The sequence below is a fragment of the Salvelinus fontinalis genome, chromosome 35 (genome assembly GCF_029448725.1).
Source record: "Salvelinus fontinalis isolate EN_2023a chromosome 35, ASM2944872v1, whole genome shotgun sequence".
Taxonomy (NCBI): Eukaryota; Metazoa; Chordata; class Actinopteri; order Salmoniformes; family Salmonidae; genus Salvelinus; species Salvelinus fontinalis.
Genome location: NC_074699.1, coordinates 5,867,378 through 5,887,705, shown reverse-complemented (window position 1 = coordinate 5,887,705; position 20,328 = coordinate 5,867,378). Strand labels below are relative to the sequence as shown.

General features: G+C 43.7%; 1 protein-coding gene across 4 annotated transcripts; it reads left to right on the top strand.

The window, feature by feature from the left end:
* Positions 1–2,402: 2,402 nt before the first annotated feature.
* LOC129834286 (src substrate cortactin-like) lies at positions 2,403–20,064 on the top strand. 4 transcript variants are annotated; one of them, XM_055899142.1, is made up of 15 exons: positions 2,403–2,498; positions 4,116–4,199; positions 4,467–4,540; positions 4,798–4,927; positions 5,570–5,680; positions 6,020–6,074; positions 6,806–6,916; positions 11,675–11,785; positions 13,086–13,196; positions 15,942–15,997; positions 16,090–16,159; positions 16,290–16,561; positions 16,954–17,101; positions 17,889–17,957; positions 18,165–20,064. In XM_055899142.1, exons 2-15 carry the CDS (start codon positions 4,116–4,118, stop codon positions 18,299–18,301), a joined length of 1,539 nt encoding a protein of 512 aa, XP_055755117.1. In that variant the 5' UTR covers positions 2,403–2,498; the 3' UTR covers positions 18,302–20,064. The 4 variants fall into 4 exon arrangements, with proteins under 4 accessions (XP_055755117.1, XP_055755116.1, XP_055755119.1 ...); XM_055899141.1 differs by having other exon boundaries at positions 2,417–2,556; XM_055899143.1 differs by lacking the exon at positions 2,403–2,498 and adding an exon at positions 3,148–3,354.
* The last annotated feature ends 264 nt before the right edge of the window (positions 20,065–20,328 follow it).

The window sequence follows — 20,328 nt, the reverse complement described above, 5'->3', positions numbered from 1 at the left end:
GGATTCCAGGACAGAGTAGCAGGATGACGAGACGTGGGACTGGAGACAGGGACCAGAGTCAGAGCGGGCAGAACTGTAGCGGAGAGGAAAATAGCGTCAGGCAAGGAAACCAAGCACAACATGATCTGAACAGTAACAAACGGCTAGAAACATAGACTGACTAAGCAGATATTACAATCTGGCAGCGTGGAAGTGGCAGGGCTGAGTATTTGTAGAGGTCTTGGTTATGGAACAGGTTGCAGCTGGTGGGGATCTGCTCTGACTCCAGCACACCTGTCTTCGCCCACACAATCACACACACACACACACACACACACACACACACACACACACACACACACACACACACACACACACACACACACACACACACACACACACACACACACACACACACACACACACACACACACACACACACACACACACACAGAGAGAGGGAGAGAGTACTGGGGGAGTGGCGGCAGGTCAAGGAGACACAGGATGAGCAGTAGAGGGCGTTGCAGGAGCAGATGTGACAACCACCAACCACCACATTACACACTGTAGTCCCACCAATCTGTCTTTCAGCCTCTGCATACGATATTTCATGACTAATTCTAGATCGCTGAGCCTCTCTACCCTCTCTCTGTACCTGGCATCCACAAATGCTGCACAATCTCCCCTCCCCCCCCCCCCCCCCCCCCATTTACAACACTTAACTTTCAAATTGCTCCCACATTCACCGTAATCATGTTCCCCTCCACACTTGGCACATGTTTTCCTTCCTTTCCATTGAACAGCCACATGTCCCATTCTTTGGCATTTAAAACACTGCAATGAGGATGGGACAAATTCTCTGACATTGAAACTAAGGAATCATATCTGTACTTTTCCAGGTCAAACATTCTCAAATCTCAATAGCACTGATAGGCTTTCACTTCTTCGACCCTCTTTCCTACTGATCAACCATTTTGGCATCAATCACTCTTCCTCCCTTCACATTTTCTTTAATATCATCCAGGGACATAGATATAGGGACCCCAGTGATGACTCCCCTCAATCTAGCATAAGCACCAGGGACATGGCTTTTAATCTTCTTCCCATTAAGCTTTACATATTCAGAATCTTCTCTTGCTGAGCCTAGCTACCTCACAATATGAACAACCTACCATTTGCAATGAACCGAACTAGTTTGACTTCACCGACCTCTTTCTCTATTAGTTAGTTGGATAGGGTGTAAATGAGGCCCTGTGGTGTCATCAAACACCATCACCACTTTCCACTCCAAAACAGTATTACTCTTGCTTCCTACCTTGGCCCTCTTTATGCTTTCTTCACTAGACACGCCACTGCTTTCTGTATCGTGATCTCTATTCTTCCTCTGTCTTTCCACGACCGACCATTTCGGTCCTTGACCCTCATCCTCCCGCTCCATACCATTAGAACTGACACACGTATTGTTCGCATTCGAGGACAACTGTTGCTTCCACCAACTTTTTCTCAATTTCCTCCATTTCATCAGCGCTACTCGCCGCCATTTCCGTCTCTCCCCTCTACCTTTGACGTTGACCGTCTCCACACTCCTCCCTACTAACTCAACACGCCCACGTCCACCATCTCCCCGGAGGCGTGTTTTCCCTTTGTGTGATCTCAACTGTGAAGATGCAGAACATGGATTGTGACAATTGCATAAAATGTACCGTACAGCAACGCGATGATGCGAGCAGTGTGCAGTGTGCACGTGGCGTTACTCCCCAACCCTGCTGAGTGCTTATGGTTATTGTGAATGAGGCTTCAGGGATTTTACAGCAGAGGCACTACAAGGAATCCTTTGATTGAATGCTCCGTCCTCACATGTCCCTGAGCCTGTAGGGATGTGATTAGAACTGTGACTGAAGGAGTGGGATGGTTTTGGATTGATATACATCTTCTTCTTTTTTTATGTCACCCCCCCTCTAGTGGCCAAAAGGCTGTATTATCATGGACAGCGCAATTGAGGGCTTCCACCATTTTAAAGTAGTCAACTGGGTGGGACTTCTAACTTCATTGGCGGACCCTCCTGGTCATCAGGAAGGTTCAGCCAACCATCAAGAAGAAAATTGACTACTTCAAAATGGAGATTGCCTCAATGACACTGCCCGTGCAACTATAATGGTACAGATACTTGTGCCACATTCGAAACAACTGGGACTTCGGAGAAAGAGTTTAAATCATGATGTCAGTGATTTTCAGGTAAGAACTCTTGAACCAGGGCTGAGTTTCCGATTTGGAATTCCCGAGTTGGATGACCGTTCAAATCAATATTTTTCCTGTCGGAGCTCGTTCCCAGTTGTATTGGACGCAATGAAGTCGTAGATTTCTGAGTTCCGAGTTGTTTTGAACGTGGCAAAAGATGAGTCCTCTGTCTACCTCTATGAGAACTGCGTCGCTCCCCAAGCAGGAAGTGGGATATTGGGAGAGCCGGAAGAGAGCGGGCCATAAGGAATGTTCCATCACACCCCGACGACTGTCAAGAGGTGCATTATTTTCACATCTCAAATATATATTTTTGACTGCAGGAAATTTTCATAAAAAGTAAGTAATTTAGATTAACATGAAAGTATCTCTTAAACTACTACGCGCTCGCAGGATGGAATGCAGGCTGAATTGAAAAACCAGTCCGAGCTCGACCAGTGCCAAAATAATTTTCGACACAAACAGAGCTAGTAACTGGAACAGGAAATAATATTAACTTACTATGAACCTCTTCATGTTTAGTAGCTACAAATCTAGCTAAGCTTGTTCTTTATGTCTGTCATTGTCTAATAGAAATAGCATTCTCTGTACCGTCTTTACTGATTCCACTGTTAAATCACTGCAAATTAAAATGTGTCACGAGGTTTGATAAAGATCAGCAATCAAGAAAATGCTAATAATGTAGCTACTTTACAAGCTACTTATGTTATTTGTTTAATCTCTCGCAAGTGTACTTGACAAGGCAGCACATTTGAATGATTATTGTTGCTACAGTGGTCCAGTCGACCAGTCCAGCTAATAAACGCAGAAATACTATAAATACACAGCTGCCTGGATTTTTTTCTTCTAGCTGACGTTAGCTAATTAAGCCAATTGTCTTGCATTTGTATTATGGATGTAGCTTTTCTAACGAAACACTCAATCTACGTGTGTGGTGGTGCTGGAAGCCTTCAATGCTATGACTACTCATCGTCAATGCGCAATACAATAAGTGACTTTTGTGGTTAACTTGGAATCGCTAGAATAGTTTAGCTGACAACACTGAAACAATGCGCCCGTTTCAATAGGGCCGAAGTCGTGAATAGTTTTGATGCTGGATGGCCAGATCGCGAACAAGAAACTGCCGTGTGGGGAATCGTAAGTGGCTCGTTTCAACTAGTTTAATCTTGTCCTGGACTTGATACCATGGCTTGTTTTGACTGATTTCACGTCAATGATATGGCATAAAATTCGCTAGATAGCTAGGCAACAACTGTAACGATATATTTGAGAAACAAGTGTTCATTGTGCAAATGTATGTATGTTTTCAATAAACATTGGAGACGAAATATAGTTTACATGTTGTCAACATTTTAAGCCAACCCCATCTGTTTTGCCCCATAGTTGCGCACACGTCGGTTTTGTAGCTAAACAACCAACCCGTCTATGGCCGCACCTCTTTTTTATTATTTTATACGTTTTCTAAGGGGCTTTACTACACATGGGGTGTGGTATGTATGTCACAACTGCGCCAGACGGAAGACCATTTTGTTGTTACAGAGAGAGAGTCCCATGTTGTAACAGGGTGCATCCTCCCTCCTTTTCCCCATCTCGGAATGAATGGAGCCACGTCGCGTACTACCCGCTCATTGAACACAGATGCCAGCCTTGTGCAGAGTTTGGTCTTAGTTAAAAGTGGCCCTTCTTGCTGAGACTTGGATGATGGCCAAAGGCAGCCTAAAAAAAATACAAATACACCACAATACCCCCATCCCAGCTTTTGAAAGACTTCATACTGGTAATTCAATAGGTTATTCAGTTGTCTGCTAATGTTTAATGACATTCAGATGGGTTTTTAGGTCCTATAAAAATTCATAGGAAGATGCATGTTTGAACATTGATATGCCAATTCTCCCCAGATGTGGAAGGCAGCAGCAGGTCAGTCCGTCACCGTGGCGATGGATGATGGAGGTGATGACTGGGAGACAGACCCGGACTTTGAGGTAAGTCGACCACGGTAATGAAGTCCCACTTCGGTGTTAGTCCAGAGCAATGGCTGTTTTTCCCCTGTTTTTTTCCTGTTTCGTCTTATTAACACCTCACCATATCCTCTCCTCCCTCCTTATCCCATGTCCACTAACTCTTTTTCTTTCACTACTCCTCCTCTTCCTCTCTCTCTTCCTTTGCCTCCCCGCTTTCCCCATTTTTGTATCTTCCTCTTTCCTCTCCTCCCCCGCTGACCACCTTGCTCCTTGTTTCCGTGCTAACAGAATGACGTTTCGGAGAAGGAACAGCGGTGGGGGGCCAAGACGGTGGAAGGCTCCGGTCACCAGGAACACATTAAGTAAGTACCGCTGCTTCGTCATACTTGTCATCAACAACAGTTCATCGTCATCGGCGTCACTACATTTCAAACAAGATCATTTCAATGTCATTGTAGTCTACCTGTCGACGATGTTACATCTTTAATCGTTTCATTATTCGGCTAACTTTTTATTTTTTACCTGTCATCAGGTTTTTGAGGATGGCCAGTGAAGCTCAGTCATTCTTACCCCATTATTTCTCTCCCTCCCAATTTTTTCCCGCCTACCCCCTCTCCAGTATCCACAAGCTGCGTGAGAACGTGTCATCGGAGCACAGTGACCTGAGGCAGAAGGAGCAGGCCACCATGCCCAAGGCCTCGGATGGCTATGGGGGCAAGTTTGGGGTGCAGCAGGACCGCATGGACAAAGTGAGTGGTGACCATAGTAATAGAATTACTGGAACGGGAAATGCCCCTCAGACCACAGCAATTTGATTATATTTTATTTTGGTGACCACATCTGTAGAAAAGCTGATTATCCAATGATTCAAAGCCCAGGACCAACAGCTGATCGCTATAACAACAGTCTCCAGAGGGAGCGCAGGAACATTATTTTGGAATGGAATTAGTTTAACCTCATCTGATTGGCATAAATTGCCAATTGCATTTCAGTCTTCTACTGATATGTTTACTTTTACACATGCGCACACAGGACTGTTGCCGTGCGTTGACTGTGATTTGTGGCAAAAGCAGCTGAGCTCATCATTGCTGTTTGAGTTGTGTTATCCACAATGCTCTAGGCCTCTCTCTTTCTCTTTCTTTGTGTGTGTGAGAACAGGGTGTGACGGTGAGCAGGCAGGGGGCCATTTTATACCCCCCCTCACTCTGCCTGCACACTGCTCAGTGTGTTGTGAATATTATGACTCAGCACTGTTTACCCCACTCTGTGTGTGTGACTCGGCGGTCAACACCTGATCAAACCACTGCATACTCAGCAGTCAGCCTCACACTGTTTGCATTTATTCACCTCTCTCTTTCTCTTATCCCCCCCCCCCCCCCCTCCTCCTCCAGTCTGCGGTGGGCCATGAGTACCAGAGTAAGCTGTCCAAGCACTGCTCTCAGACAGACACATCCAAAGGCTTCGGGGGGAAGTTTGGAGTGCAGGGCGACCGCGTCGACAAGGTACGCTAATCACGGTCACATTGGGCTCTATGGTCAGGTCACATGGTCAGGAAAAACCACACAGAGATTTTAGGTCTTGACATCAATATATGATGTGGCATTTTGGGACAGATCTCCCTTGTAAGATATAGTTTTTGAGGGACCCAATAGGAATACCTAATTATAGGATGAATGAAAAGAATAGAATTTGAGTAAGTGCCCATCTCTCAAGTTATGTCATTTAGATGAGAATACTTGAGTAGCATGAAAAGATACTGGATGATGGTGCTGAGAAATGCTGCGTTCTCCTTTGGCTGGTGACGTTTGTTAACTTCAACATGGAGATCTCTCCCTTTTCAGTCCGCCGTCGGGTTCGACTATGCCGGGAAGACTGAGAAACACGCGTCGCAGAAAGGTGATTTTTACACGGTCTGTTAACACAGGCAAACGACACAAGTTGAACAGTTCAATGTTTTGTAACTCTGGGTAGAAGTTGCACAATTTAGCTCTGATCTAAGATCAGCTCACTAGCCTTAGTCCCCACAAATCCTAACTGTATCCATCAGGCGGTAAAAGGCCAAACTGACCTGAGCCTTCTGAATACACACTCGTTGTTTAGACACTTCACATAGGTCAGAACTGTCTGCTCTGTAGACCATCTGGATGTCATCGTATCTGGCCCAGTCGGACCTTTATGGTATTAGGATGGGTGTGAGTGGCATCCGATGCTGTGTGAGGGAGTATGCTCCTGGCTTTTAGCTTTCAGTGCTCCCCGACTCCAGCTGCACTCCTGTGATTCCATGCTGTGACCACCATTGTTCCTCACCCCCATCTAGTTGTTAGCTCTATGTGCCCAATCCTAAATGAACCCCTAGCTCCTAAGGCACTTCAACTAAAATGACTACATTAAGCAAGATAACAACAGCTCCAACTTGCCCTCTGACAAGCTAGGTGGACATTTACCCATATTGCTCACACCTATACTATTAAACAGCCAATCTGAATTTTACCCCAGACCTACTGTACATGAAGTGCCTAGATGGTATGGGCTAGGGGTTGATTCTTTTTTTTTTGGTTGAGTATTCATCACTGCAGCCACCATTCCCTGCTTCATTCTTGACCCCCTCCCCCTGCTTTGATGTGCAGACTACTCCACAGGGTTTGGGGGGAAATACGGGGTGCAGGCAGACCGCGTGGACAAGACTGCAATGGGCTTTGAATACCAGGGCAAAACGGAGAAACACGACTCCCAGAAAGGTTTGTGTAGCGAGTAATACACACACATAATTTGTACATGGACACATCCACACATACATTCGTGCACACATACATTAGTAGGGGAAAATATGGCGAAAGTTAAGTCCCAGAAAGGTTTGTGTAGCATAACATGAGAACACACAGTCGTGTGTGTATATAGTACCAAAAGTTTGGACACCTACTCATTCAAGGGTGTTTCTTTATTTGTACTCTTTTCTACATTGTAGAACAATAGTGAAGACATCAAAACTATGAAATAACACATATGGAATCATGTAGTAACCAAAAAAGTGTTAAACAAATCAAAATATATTTGAGATTCTTCAAAGTAGCTACCCTTTTCATCCCAAACCATCTCAATTGGGTTGAGGTCGGATGATTGTGGAGGACACGTCATCTGATGCAGCACTCCACTCGCCTTCTTGGTGAAATAGCCATTACACAGCCTGGAGATGTGTTGGGTCATTGCCCTGTTGAAAAACAAATGATAGTCTCACTAAGATTTTTCATAGACGTTTGCTAAAAACTTTAATGAGCAGGCCTTCCTTCATGACCTGGCCTCTGTAAATTGGTATGGAATTAGCTTGATCCCCTCTGTTGAAGTTTGAACCTTTTTTTTTTTATATATATCTTTAGGGATATTGTTAACAAACACGCCCCCATAAAGAAAATGAGAATTAAAAACCGGTTCAGGTCCTGGTTCGACCGTGATCTTGCAGTTACACTACCTCAAGAATTGCATTTGGCTAAAGGCTCGGCACACGCATACTCAGGCTGACTGGCTCTCGTTCAGGTAAATTAGAAATAAGGGCACTCAGGCTATCCGGAAGGCCAAAGTTAGTTACTTTAAGAAGCAGTTCTCTCTCTGTGGGTCTAACCCCAAGAAGTTCTGGAAAACGGTTAAAGACCTGGAGAATAAACCCTCGCAGCTGCCCATGCCCCTTAAAGTTTATGATGTGGTTGTTACTGACAAGAAGCACATGGCTGAGCTCTTTAATCACCACTTCATTAAGTCAGGATTCCTATTTGACTCAGCCATGCCTCCTTACCCGTCCAACATTTCCTCATCTCCCACCCCTTCTAATGCGACTAGCCCCGATGCACCTCCCTCTTTTTCCCCTGCCTCGCTACAAAGTTTGTAAAGGAGCTCCTTAAACTTGACCCCCAAAAAAACATCTGGGGCAGATGGTTTAGACCCTTTCTTCTTTAAGTTTTCTGCCCTTAGACTTGGCAATTATATCTCTGACCTTTTAAACCTGTCTATCCTCACTGGGGAGGTTCCCATTGCTTGGAAGGCAGCCACGGTTTGTCCTTTATTTAAAAGGGGAGATCAAGCTGATCCAAACTGTTATAGGCCTATTTCTATTTTTCCCTGTTTCAAAAGTGTTGTAAAAACTTGTCAATAATCAACTGACTGGCTTTCTTGATTGCTGTAGTATTCTCTCTGGTATGCAATCTGGTTTCCGCTTCGGTTATGGATGTGTCACTGTGACCTTAAAATGGCCTCAATGATGTCACCATTGCCCTTGATTCTAAGCAATGTTGCGCTGCTATTTTACTTGACTTGGCCAAAGCTTTTGATACGGTAGACCATTCCATTCTTGTGGGCTGGCTAAGGAGTATTGGTGTCTCTGAGGGGCTTTGGCCTAGTTTGCTAACTACGTCTCTCAAGGAGTGCAGTGTATAAAGTCAGAACACCTGCTATCTCAGCCACTGCCGGTCACCAAGGGTGTACCCCAAGGCTCAATTCTAGGCCCCACACTCTTCTCAATTTACATCAACAACTTAGCTCCGGGAGTAGGAAGCTCTATCATCCATTTATATGCAGATGATAGTCTTATACTCAACTGGCCCCTCCCTGGCTTTTGTGTTAAATGCTCTACAACAAAGCTTTCTTTGTGTCCAACAAGCTTTCTCTGCCCTTAAACTTGTTCTGAACACCTCCAAAACAAAGATCATGTGGTTTGGTATGACGAAAGGCCCTCTCACCACAGGTGTGATTACTACCTCTGAGGGTTTAGAGCTTTAGGTTGTCACCTCATACAAGTACTTGGGAGTATGGCTAGACAGTACACTGTCCTTCTCTCAGCACATATCAAACCTGCAGGCTAAAGTTACATCTAGACTTGGTTTCCTCTATTGCAGTGGTTCCCAAACTTTTTATAGTCCCGTACCCCTTCAAACATTCAACCTCCAGCTGTGTACCCCCTCTAGCATCAGGGTCAGCGCACTCTCAAATGTTGTTTTTTGCCATCATTGTAAACCTGCCCTTTGACAGCTCTTTGGTCTTGGCAATAGTGGAGTTTGGAGTGTGACTGTTTGAGGTTGTGGACAGGTGTCTTTTATACTGATAACAAGTTCAAACAGGTGCCATTAATACAGGTAACGAGTTGAGGACAGAGGAGCCTCTTAAAGGTGAGAGCCAGAAATCTTGCTTGTTTGTAGGTGACCAAATACTTATTTTCCACCATAATTTGCAAATAAATTCATTAAAAATCCTACAATGTGATTTTCTGGATTTTATTTTCTCATTTTGTCTGTCATAGTTGAAGTGTACCTATGATGAAAATTACAGGCCTCTCTCATATTTTTAAGTGGGAGAACTTGCACAATTGGTGGCTGACTAAATACTTTTTTGCCCCACTGTATATCACCCGTTCTGCCAGTCACATTCTGTTAAAGGTCCCCAAAGCGCACACATCCTTGGGTCACTTGTCTTTTCAGTTCGCTGCAGCTAGCGACAGGAACGAGCTGCAACAAACACTCTAACTAGACAGTTTTATCTCAATCTCTTCATTCAAAGACTCAATCATGGACAATCTTACTGACAGTTGTGGCTGCTTTGCATGGTGTACTGTGGCTGCTTTGCATGGTATACTGTTGTCTCTACCTTCTTGCCCTTTGTGCTGTTGTCTGTGCTCAACTGTGTTTGTACCCTGTTTTGGGCTGCTGCCATTTTGTGTTGCTACCATGCTGTGTTGTCATCTTAGGTCTCTCTTCATGTAGTGTTGTCTGTCTTGTCGTGATGTTTGTGTTTCGTCCCATATTTTTACTTTTAATAAGTTTATTTGTAATCCCAGCCAACATCCCCCGCAGGAGGCCATTTGTCTTTTGGTAGGCCGTCATTGTAATTAAGAATTTGTTCTTATCTAACTTGCCTAGTTAAATATAAAATAAAGCGCAAACCAGATGGGATGGTGTATTGCTGTGGTAGCCATGCTGGTTAAGTGTGCCTTGAATTCTAAATAAATCACTGACAGTGTCACCAGCAAAGCACCATCACACCTCCTCCATGCTTAACGGTGGGAACCACACATGCAGAGATCATCCGTTCACTTACACTGCGTCTTCCAAAGACGTGGTTGTTGGAACCAAAATTGAACTTTGAAGTATTTATTTGGGTTGCAATTTCTGAGGCTGGTAACTTTAATGAACTTATTCTCTGCAGCAGTGGTAACTCTGGATCTTCCTTTCCTCTGGCAGTCCTCATGAGAGCCAGTTTCATCATAGCGCTTGATGGGTGTTTGCAATTGCACTTGAAGAAACATTCAAAGTTCTTGACATTTTCCGCATTGACTGACCTTCATGTCTTAAAGTAATGATGGACTGTCGTTTCTCTTTGTTTATTTGAGCGGTTCTTGCCATAATATGGTCTTTTACCAAATGGAGATGTATACTACCTCTACCTTGTCACAACACAATTGATTGGCTCAAACACATTAAGAAGGAATGAAATTCCAGAAATTCACTTAACAAGGCACCCCTGTTAATTGAAATGCATTCCCGGTGACTAGCTCATGAAGCTGGTTGAGGGAATGCCAAGGGTGTGCAAAGCTGTCAAGGCAAAGGGGGGCTACTTTGAAGAATCTCAAATATAAGATCAATCAAAAATATAACACTTTTTGGTGTTACTACATGAATCCATATGTGGTATTTCATAGTTTTGATGTCTTCACTAATATTCTACAATGTAGAAAATAGTAAAAATTAAGAAAACCCCTTGAATGAGCAAGTGTCCACACTTTTGACTGGTATAGTACATTTAATCAGAAAGGACTTTGTCAAGCAACAAAATAACTAGAACTTTATAGTGATGATGAGACTTGGGTAAACAATATATTGTGGGTTGAAATCTTCATAGAAGTGACACAGGGTTGACGGAACATCAAAATGCTGAATTTGGCACTTTAGCAAGTCTTCATTCATATACACAAATGTATTAATTGAATAGTCCATGTGGTCTATTTTAAAGGGCACTTCATTTAATATAACAGCCTTCTTAAAATGCAATATTTGTGCACCATTTCTACTTTAAAATATCAAAGGGCACTCATTTTGTGGAACAACTCTACAGGATGTGCAGGTTTGACTTCCTGCCCAGTTCTGACACACCTAATTGGGCTTATTACGGTTTTGATGTTTTTTGTGCTGGGCTGTAACAAATACCTGCCCATCCTGTAGCGCTCCACAACCAGGGTTGAAGTCCACCGGTTTGCAGTTTTCTTGTCAAATCCAGTGCTTTGTTGTGCTTTAGCTTGATCGGCTGCTGTGTAGTTCCTGTTTAACTTGGTTTTTGGGCTGTGTGTCAGTGACTAACACTTGCCTGTGTATATATAATGTAGAATGTGTATCCAGATGGTACCTTGACTGAACTCTGAATTCTTTGCCTTGGGGGCAAGCCCAACCTATTATTTTTTTCTTCTTCCTATGATTAACTATATCTGCTATTTTCCCAACCACTTTTCCGGGTGTCACCAGATTACACCAAAGGTTTTGGCGGGAAGTTCGGAGTGGAGACGGACAAGGTGGACAAGAGCGCCTTGGGCTTTGAGTACCAGGGCAAAACCGAGAAGCACGAGTCTCAGAAAGGTGTGTGTCCCTTTTGTCACGCACACACTAGGCTTGGGCGGTATCCAGAGTGTCATACCGTGATACCAACCTTGTGTGCAATACTGGGTTATTCAGTAATACCGGCACTGAACACAAGGGGCTCTGTTTTCAAACCCAACTATACAACCCAACATTGTATACAATCTCCGAACTAAACTATACAAGTAACTAAATAATGCTACTCACAGTTTGCTGTTCGCCTAAAGCAAAAATTAGACGGCAAGGCTCTTGATCCAGGAGGTGATTATCTGGTGTTACCAAGCAACTGCTTGATTTTGAAGGAAGCTAAACAGTTAGCTAGATAGAAAACTAGCTACTAAATTAGCACATTAAATGCACAACCGCAGAGCATTTAGCACATTTTAGACAGTTAACTTTAATAGTTATAAGATATCTAGCTGGCAAACATTTAGTTATGAATTCCATACTGTAATTCGATCACCTGGCGCATTCTGCACAACAGTGAGTGACTCAAGGCTCTGGTCTCATTCTGTGCTTGTAAACAAACACCATGTGACTGGGGACTTGGTAAGCTTCATAATGAAAAATGATGTGACGGGTGAAATGAAGAACTCGATCTTTCTCCTAACATATTGCACAAGTTGACTGCAGGCATTTAGTTAAAAAGTAGGTTCAAATATTTATTAAAACACAGAAATAAATTCAATGGTATTGACGTTATTGAAAACCATCCCGTGGATTTGTCCAAATAACCCGGTATATGGTGTGTATGGTGTACCGCCCAAGCCTTATGCACACACACATACACACTTGTTTTTCTATTGTGCCTGTGTAACAAGTGGGAAGAGGCGAGACAGTGTGGGGCCATCGATATCTCCAGAGTGTGTACTACACCTCCCTCAGCTCTAATCAGACTTCTCTCTCCTACAGTGCCCCAAATATCCTACTAGCTAAATAGTTCTGCTTGTAGGATCTTGTTTTCAAACTCTCCCGAAGGCCTGAAAACATGTTGCCTTATCATTAGCTTTCCCTCCCTGATTACGCAATCTCAGGCTGAAGGTATCAGAGAGCGGGAAAGGTGACCTTCCATTTTTACCCATACTGCACCAAGGCAGTGTTTACAGCCCTGGTGTTGGTCACACAATGGTTGAGATGGTGGCTCGGACACGTGTCCCAGAGGGTCTACACGGTAGCTATTTTTGTAGTACAGAATGTTATCAAATATGTTATCCGGTAATGTACTGTATTCGTTATCAAATTTGGGCCTACCTACATTGTACTTTAGTATCCATTCTGATATTCTCTGTGCCCTTCACAGATTACGTGAAGGGCTTTGGTGGCAAGTTTGGTGTGCAGACGGACAGACAGGACAAGTCGGCCCTGGGATGGGACCACCAGGAGAAACTGCAGCTCCACGAGTCACAGAAAGGTACCGGTGGTTTGACCAGTTTTTTTTTTACATGTGTTTTATTCCACCTAACACCTATCCTTAGTAGCAGGAAAACGCAGCCAAGAAATGTGTTCACACACACTTTTTACTGATGTGGTCATTTTGTGGTTTTACTATTGAGTTAATGAGGTTAAAGTACTTCCTTTGTCCGGTGGCGTGGCATCTGCCACAGGCTCATAATAGAGGAAGTGAGAACAGATAGAGCAAGACGGACTGAGGATTGATCAGTCTAGCGCTCAGGCTGGATTTACTGGATGTGTATAGCACCTTGGTTATCTTGGTTTAAGTTGTTGACAGTTTTTCATTTGTGTGTGCTTTTTATATACTGTAAGGCAGGATCGGCGTGTGTTTGGTCTGAGTGCAGCTGACCTGTGTACTTGTTTATATCTGCATGTAAATGTCTGCTTCGGCCTATATATACACACAGTTGGTGCATGTTTGTGTGTATTGTTTCAGACTATAAGTGTGGGTTCGGAGGGCGGTTTGGGGGTAGAGGTGGAGTAGCAAGACCAGTGTGCCCTGGGTTATGAGCACAAGGAGAGGCTAGCCAAGCACAGCATACACTGTCCTTCCTTTTCGTTCCAAAGGTTATTCTCCTCTCTCATGCCCCAGCACTGTTTTGGAATGTCTAAAGCGCCTTTGCCCTTTACCCGTCCTAGTCCCCCTTCAAAACGCCAACCCCTACAGTACAAACCTACCTCAAGGGTCGGGCGATATTGACAAAATAGAAATTCAACACCAATAGTAAGTGTGTGTGTGTGTGTGTGTCACAGTCAAAAGTTTGGACACCCACTCATTTCAGGGTTTTGCTGTATTTTCTTTACTATTTTCTACATTGTAGAATAATATTAAAGACTAACATCAAAACTATGAAATACCACATGGAATCATGTAGTAACCAAAAGTGTTAAACAAATCAAAATATATTTTAGATTCTTCAAAGTAGCCACCCTTTGCCTTGATGACAGCTTTGCACACTTTTGGCATTCTCTCAACCAGCTTCACCTGGAATGCTTTTCCGACAGGCTCTAAGTAGTTCCCACATATGCTTAGCACTTGTTGGCTGCTTTTCCTTCACTGCGGTCCAACTCATCCCAAATCATCTCAATTGGGTTGAGGTGATTGTGGAGGCCAGGTCATCTGATGCAGCACTCCATCACTCTCCTTTTTGGTCAAATAGCCCTTACACAGCCAAGAGGTGTGTTTTTGGTCATTGTCCTGTTGAGAAACAAATGATAGTCTCACTAAGCGCAAACCAGATGGGATGGCGTATCGCTGCAGAATGCTGTGGTAGCTATGCTAGTTTAGTGTGCCTTGAATTCTAAATAAATCAGTCTCACCAGCAAAGCACCACCACGCTTCACGGTGGGAACCACACATGCGAAGATCATCCGTTCACTTACTCTGCGTCTCACAAAGACACGGCGGTTGGAACCAAAAATCTCAAATTGGACTTATCAGACCAAAGGACAGATTTCCACCAGTCTAATGTCAATTTCTCGTGTTTCTTGGCCCAAGTAAGTCTCTCCTCTGCAGCAGAGGTAACTCTGGGTCTTCCATTCCTGTGGCGGTCCTCACATAGCGCTTGATGGTTTTTGCGACTGCATTTGAAGAATCTTTCAAAGTTCTTGAAATTTTCCGTAATGACTGACCTTCATGTCTTAAAGTAATGATGGCCTGTCGTTTCTCTTTGCTTATTTTAGCTGTTCTTGCCATAATATGGACTAATATGGTATTTTACCAAATAGGGATGTCATCTGTATACCACCCCTACCTTGTCACAACACAACTGATTGGCTCAAACACATTAAGAAGGAAAGAGATTAACTTTAACACGGCACACCTGTTAATTAAAATGCATTACCTCATGAAGCTGGTTGAGAGAATGCCAAGAGTGTGCAAAACTGTCAAGGCAAAAGGTTAGCTATTTGAAGAATCTCAAATATATATAAGAAATATTTTGATTTGTGTAACTCTGTTTTGGTTACTACATTATTTCATTAGTTTTGGTGTCTTCACTATTATTCTACAATGTAGAAAATAGTACAAATAGCGAAAAACCCTTGAATGAGTAGGTGTTCTAAAACTTTAGACCGGTAGTGTAGTTGGTATTACAAATGCATATAAATACATTCCTTTTGGACATTCCTATTGTATGGTAACGCAACCCTTATTCAGAAATATTAACTTAACCACACAAGTAGGCTACAATGGCTACAGATTATGGCCGAAGAGAAAGGTAGTGTGAATATCGTGGAAACTGGCTAAATACTTATCAGTGCACATTTGTTTCGCGATACCAACAAATACACAAAGTATTGCCCTACCCTTCCTCCATTGTCAGGGCGGCAGGTAGCCTAGTGGTTAGAGCGTTGGGCCAGTAACCGAAAGGTTTCTGGATCGAATCCTCAAGCTGACAAGGTAAAAATCTGTCCTAAAAATCCGTTCTGCCCCTGAACAAGGCGGTTAACCCACCGTTCCCAGGTAGGCCGTCATTGTAAATAAGAATTAGTTCTTAACTGACTTGCCTAGTTAAATATAGGTGACATTTCTATTTTATCCTCTTTTCACAGGTCTTTATGCCATGGGCTTCATTCCTGTTTTACTTTAACCCTTTCTTAAATTTAAGCGATGGTTCCCTAAAAATAATCACTTTACGGGTGGACTATCACTTGAATCTGTGAATTAAAGTCATTCTAACTATTTATTCTCCGCTGTTTACAGACTACTCCCATGGGTTCGGAGGGAAGTTTGGCATCCAGAAGGACCGAATGGATAAGGTACAATGTCTCTCTATACCTAATATCTAAAGACTTGGGGATTTCTCATCTGTTGTTTGTAATTACTCTCCTCCCCCTCGTTTGAATGGTAGAGTGCAGGTAACTTTGAGGATGTGGATAAACCAAGCCCTGCCTACCAGAGGACCAAGCCTGTGGAAGCTGGTAAGTAACCACAAAACCAGTGCGTGTGTGTATGTAAATGTGCAATATGTTTGTCAAGATCATTGCAAAATATGTTTTTGAACCACTGATTTGATTATGATCTGCCCTCCTCTGTGTCATCCCCCCCTAGCTGGCAGCAGCACAGGCAGCATCAAGGCCCGCTTTGAGAACATCGCCAAGCAGAAGGAGGATGAGGACAAGAAGCGGGCGGAGGAGGAGAGAGCTCGCCGCCAGGCCAAGGAGAAGCAGGAGCAAGAGGAGGCGCGGCGCAAGATAGAGGAGACAGCCAAGGCCAAGCCTGCCTCCCCGTCTCCCGAGCGAAGCCTTACCATTAGCCCCACCCCTCCTGTCCAGAAAGCCGCACCTTTGCCTGTACCTGCAGCCGCCAGCCCAGTTTACCAGGTGAATGACAAGCGGTTCCACCAATCACTGCACTCCCCACAAATGCCCGTTTGCTTAACATGCCTACGTGCTCATCACTTTTTTTTTGCCAGTAGTTAGTTTGCTGTGTAAAATATGGTCGAGTACATCCTTAAATGGATGCATCAGTCCTTCTGACATTGGCGTGAACAAGGATGATCTGATTTTTTTTCCAATGCCGCAGTGCTCTTCTCGCTTTTCCTTAGAACCTTGACTTTCCTTCATTCTGACTATGCTTTCTGTGATTATTTCATAGAGGAAGAAAAAGGTCAAGTCCCAAAGAATGAAAACATTAATAGCTAGGGAGGAATTTGAATTGACCCCGGGGTTAGGAGCTGTTTTCTGACTGTGTCTCCCTCGGCTGGCTGTGTCAGGACACTGGTGTGTACGAGGATCCTGCAGCAGAAGAGAATGGAGAGGAGCTGTACGAGGCGGAGCCCACCTCCCGTCCCTCTTCCGAGCAGACGTATGAGGAGCCTCCCGTCCAGGAGGCGGCGCTCCACCAGAGTCCTGACGACACAGGTGAGAGAATGAGGTGAGAGGGGAGGAGCAGGACATGCCATTTGCTGAGTCACTGTGAACCCCATTTCTAGCTTGGCTCTTTCTCATAAAACAAATCTGTCCTATCCATTGCACTGGTCCGAAAGAACTGACCAGGTGAAAGCCAGCCTAATGATGAGGTTCGACCTTATTGTTTTCACCTGTCAAGTCTTTTCCAATCAGTGCAAATTAAGGAGAGAGGATGTGAAAAGGACATTTTTAAGCGATTGAGCCATTGGGAGAATCTCAATTGGAATCTCGATTCCTTGCGTCCTCGCCTCGATTATGTGAGGGGAAGAGAGAGAACTTGGAAAACAAATGCATTAAATGACTCCCTTTCTCCAGTAGCTTGTCATCAGGCAAATTGCCTTTACAGGGGAGGAATCCCAAAATGTGTAAAGTAGTAAAAACAGGAGAGCTAGTGCCAGACATTTTATTGATTAAAATGATTGCTCGAGTGTTGTTTTTAATCGTGCGCATGCGTTCATCCTACATGAAAACTACAGCTGATTCAAAGGGAGTGTGGTGGATTACCACACTTTTCCCCATAGGATATACACTTATCCTCGGCCGGAAAAGAGTATCGAGGAGAGGCGCATGCTCCTCCGTTCAGCTATTAATGAATTGACACTCATATGGCGACAATTTAGCCGTTTCCAGGTCACGAGGGAGAGGAGGAGTCGAGGAGAGGACCGCATTTTGCCCAATTGACTATCTCCCTTTGCGTTCCTGTGTCTTCTGTGAATGACATGTGACCTTTTCCCGGCAGACGCCCAGACATATGAGTACGGTGAGGACTTGGGGGTAACGGCAGTAGCCCTGTATGACTACCAAGCAGGTGAGTGGAGCCAAGCCCTCTATAATCTATAATGTAATCATCACATCGATCAAAAATCTCATTTTTAAGATCAAGATCTCCTCATGATTACCCCCAAAATACATTAACTCGGACACATTCATGATATACACAGACCCTTTTGACATTGTTTATAATATGAGGGCAACGGAATGCAAAGTCAACTGCTCTGGAATGTTTGCCTTCCAGCTGGCGATGACGAGATCTCCTTCGACCCTGATGACATCATCACTAACATTGAGACTATTGACGAGGGCTGGTGGAGGGGCGTGTGCCGGGGTGCCTACGGCCTCTTCCCAGCCAATTACGTTGAGCTTCGGCAATGAGGCCCGCCCACCACACCAAACAGTCTCTCTCCCCATCCCTCCATCTCTTCTAAATCGACTCTTGCGCTCTGTCATTTTGTTGATCACGGCGCTTCTTTCAAGTGTGCTCGACATTCTCAGGTCTTTCAGCTTTCCCGGTCCTCCTTCCTTTCTCTCGCTCCTCTCCTTGGGAAGAGGCTTCAGGCTGATACAGGACTAAAAGAAGAATCACGGACAACACTCGCCCTGGCTTGGCTACGCAGTAGAGCGAGTAAGCGGGCGAGCCCTACTATGACAGAAAGGCCTTTTTTTTATTGTAAAGCAAGTCATCAGAAAAACACTACTCCCATTATAATATCTAGTTATATTCTTAGTTCTATAACATGCCAGGCACTCTTGCTGCTTTGCCCCACTAGCACCTGTTAGTTAATTTACTTTAAGTTGAAATGTTCCCTCTTTGACATGTATTCAAACTTCCAAGGTATCGATTGAGACCTGGCGGCCACATTATCACGCACAGTATAGGTATTACGATCACCAAAGACCGAGATCACAGAGGTAACGTAGAAATGAACCCCGGGTTTTATGTGCATATCGTGATGTCGGGGGTCCTCTTTTTACGAAGATATGAAGTAGCTTTTAGAACAAGTTTGGAGCTAGTGTGACGTCAAACACAACTGGGCATTTTTATTATGTTTTGATTAAATACATTCCACTTCCAGAAGTTGCTTGAGTTGATTGGGGAAGTAGCACTTTGGATCTGTTTTGTAATAGTACAGACCAGTGGTGAATTGATTGGTGTGTAGCTGGTTCGGAGAGAGGTCTGACAGTGCATTGTCTGAGCTGCGATGAAACACTATTGTTTGCTTTAGTTAGCAGAGATCAGATAACGCTAAGAAACCCGAAATAGGGATGTTTTTGAGGATGTGTTATTGAAAACAGGATTTTTGCCTGGGGTCACCCACATTTTTGGTGTAAGGCCAGCATTTGCTTAATCATGGGGCTGATATGATCACCATAGATGGTGTGAATCTCTGTTGCGTCTAGTCTCCTCCTTTTCTCATTGTCACGAAAGACACCAGAAAGCATTAGAAGAAAATAAACTATGTAATTGTCTTGCTTTTTAATCACCCGCCCACAGTCCTTCGGTAGATCATGTCAGATAGGATGCTGAAATTAAATGGTGTACAGAAAGATGTTTTTATGATACTCTGTGAAATATATTGAGTAGAGAAAGTACCAGATTTTCGAATCCCTGCCATCGCTGCAGACAAGACCGGTCTACATCGTAATAGACCGGAGTCTGTCACGTGTTCTGTCATCTCTGTTGCGTGTTCATGTACTGTATGTGGGACTTGGTATATTATTATGTCTGGGGCCACATTGACATCCTTGTCCTGACCAACATGTGTACTGTTGACTGAGTGACTGCAGAGTGATATTTATTTATATATAGGGGGCTATAAGTACTAAATAATGCTGTGAAGCAATATTTGGCTATAAGGAGATTTTGACTGTGGTTGTTTCTAAAACGCAGAGTGATTATTTTAACCGATGACAATCTCACCCCAACGTCACGGCGATCTAATGCAGTAGTGTAACTTCAGTAGGTGTGTGGGGAATGGGATCTCATCAAATCAATTATTTGAGGTTTTATAATAAAAAGTGACCTTTTTTATATTTGTTTATTTTTTATCTGTACTTCTACTTGCTCAAGTCACCATGTTATCTGCTTGTTCTCTTTTTGTAAGTCAATTGTTTGAATAAACAACGTATGGATAGTATTTTGGTTACTTCGATTCATCTTTACCACTACTACGTACATCCTGAAATAAACAGCTTCTGTATAACAAATTCTCTTGAAGGTGCATTACAGGCTTTAGAGGCATGGTTCCCTCAACCACTGAAACCCTCCCACTTGGTGGCCAACACATTTTCTTGTGGAGTTTTCATTCAATAAGTACATTTATCTTAAGCCATCCCTTTAAATACAGTGTACCTTTTTTCTTTTTTTAAATTTCGTCCACAGACTCAATAGAATATATAGA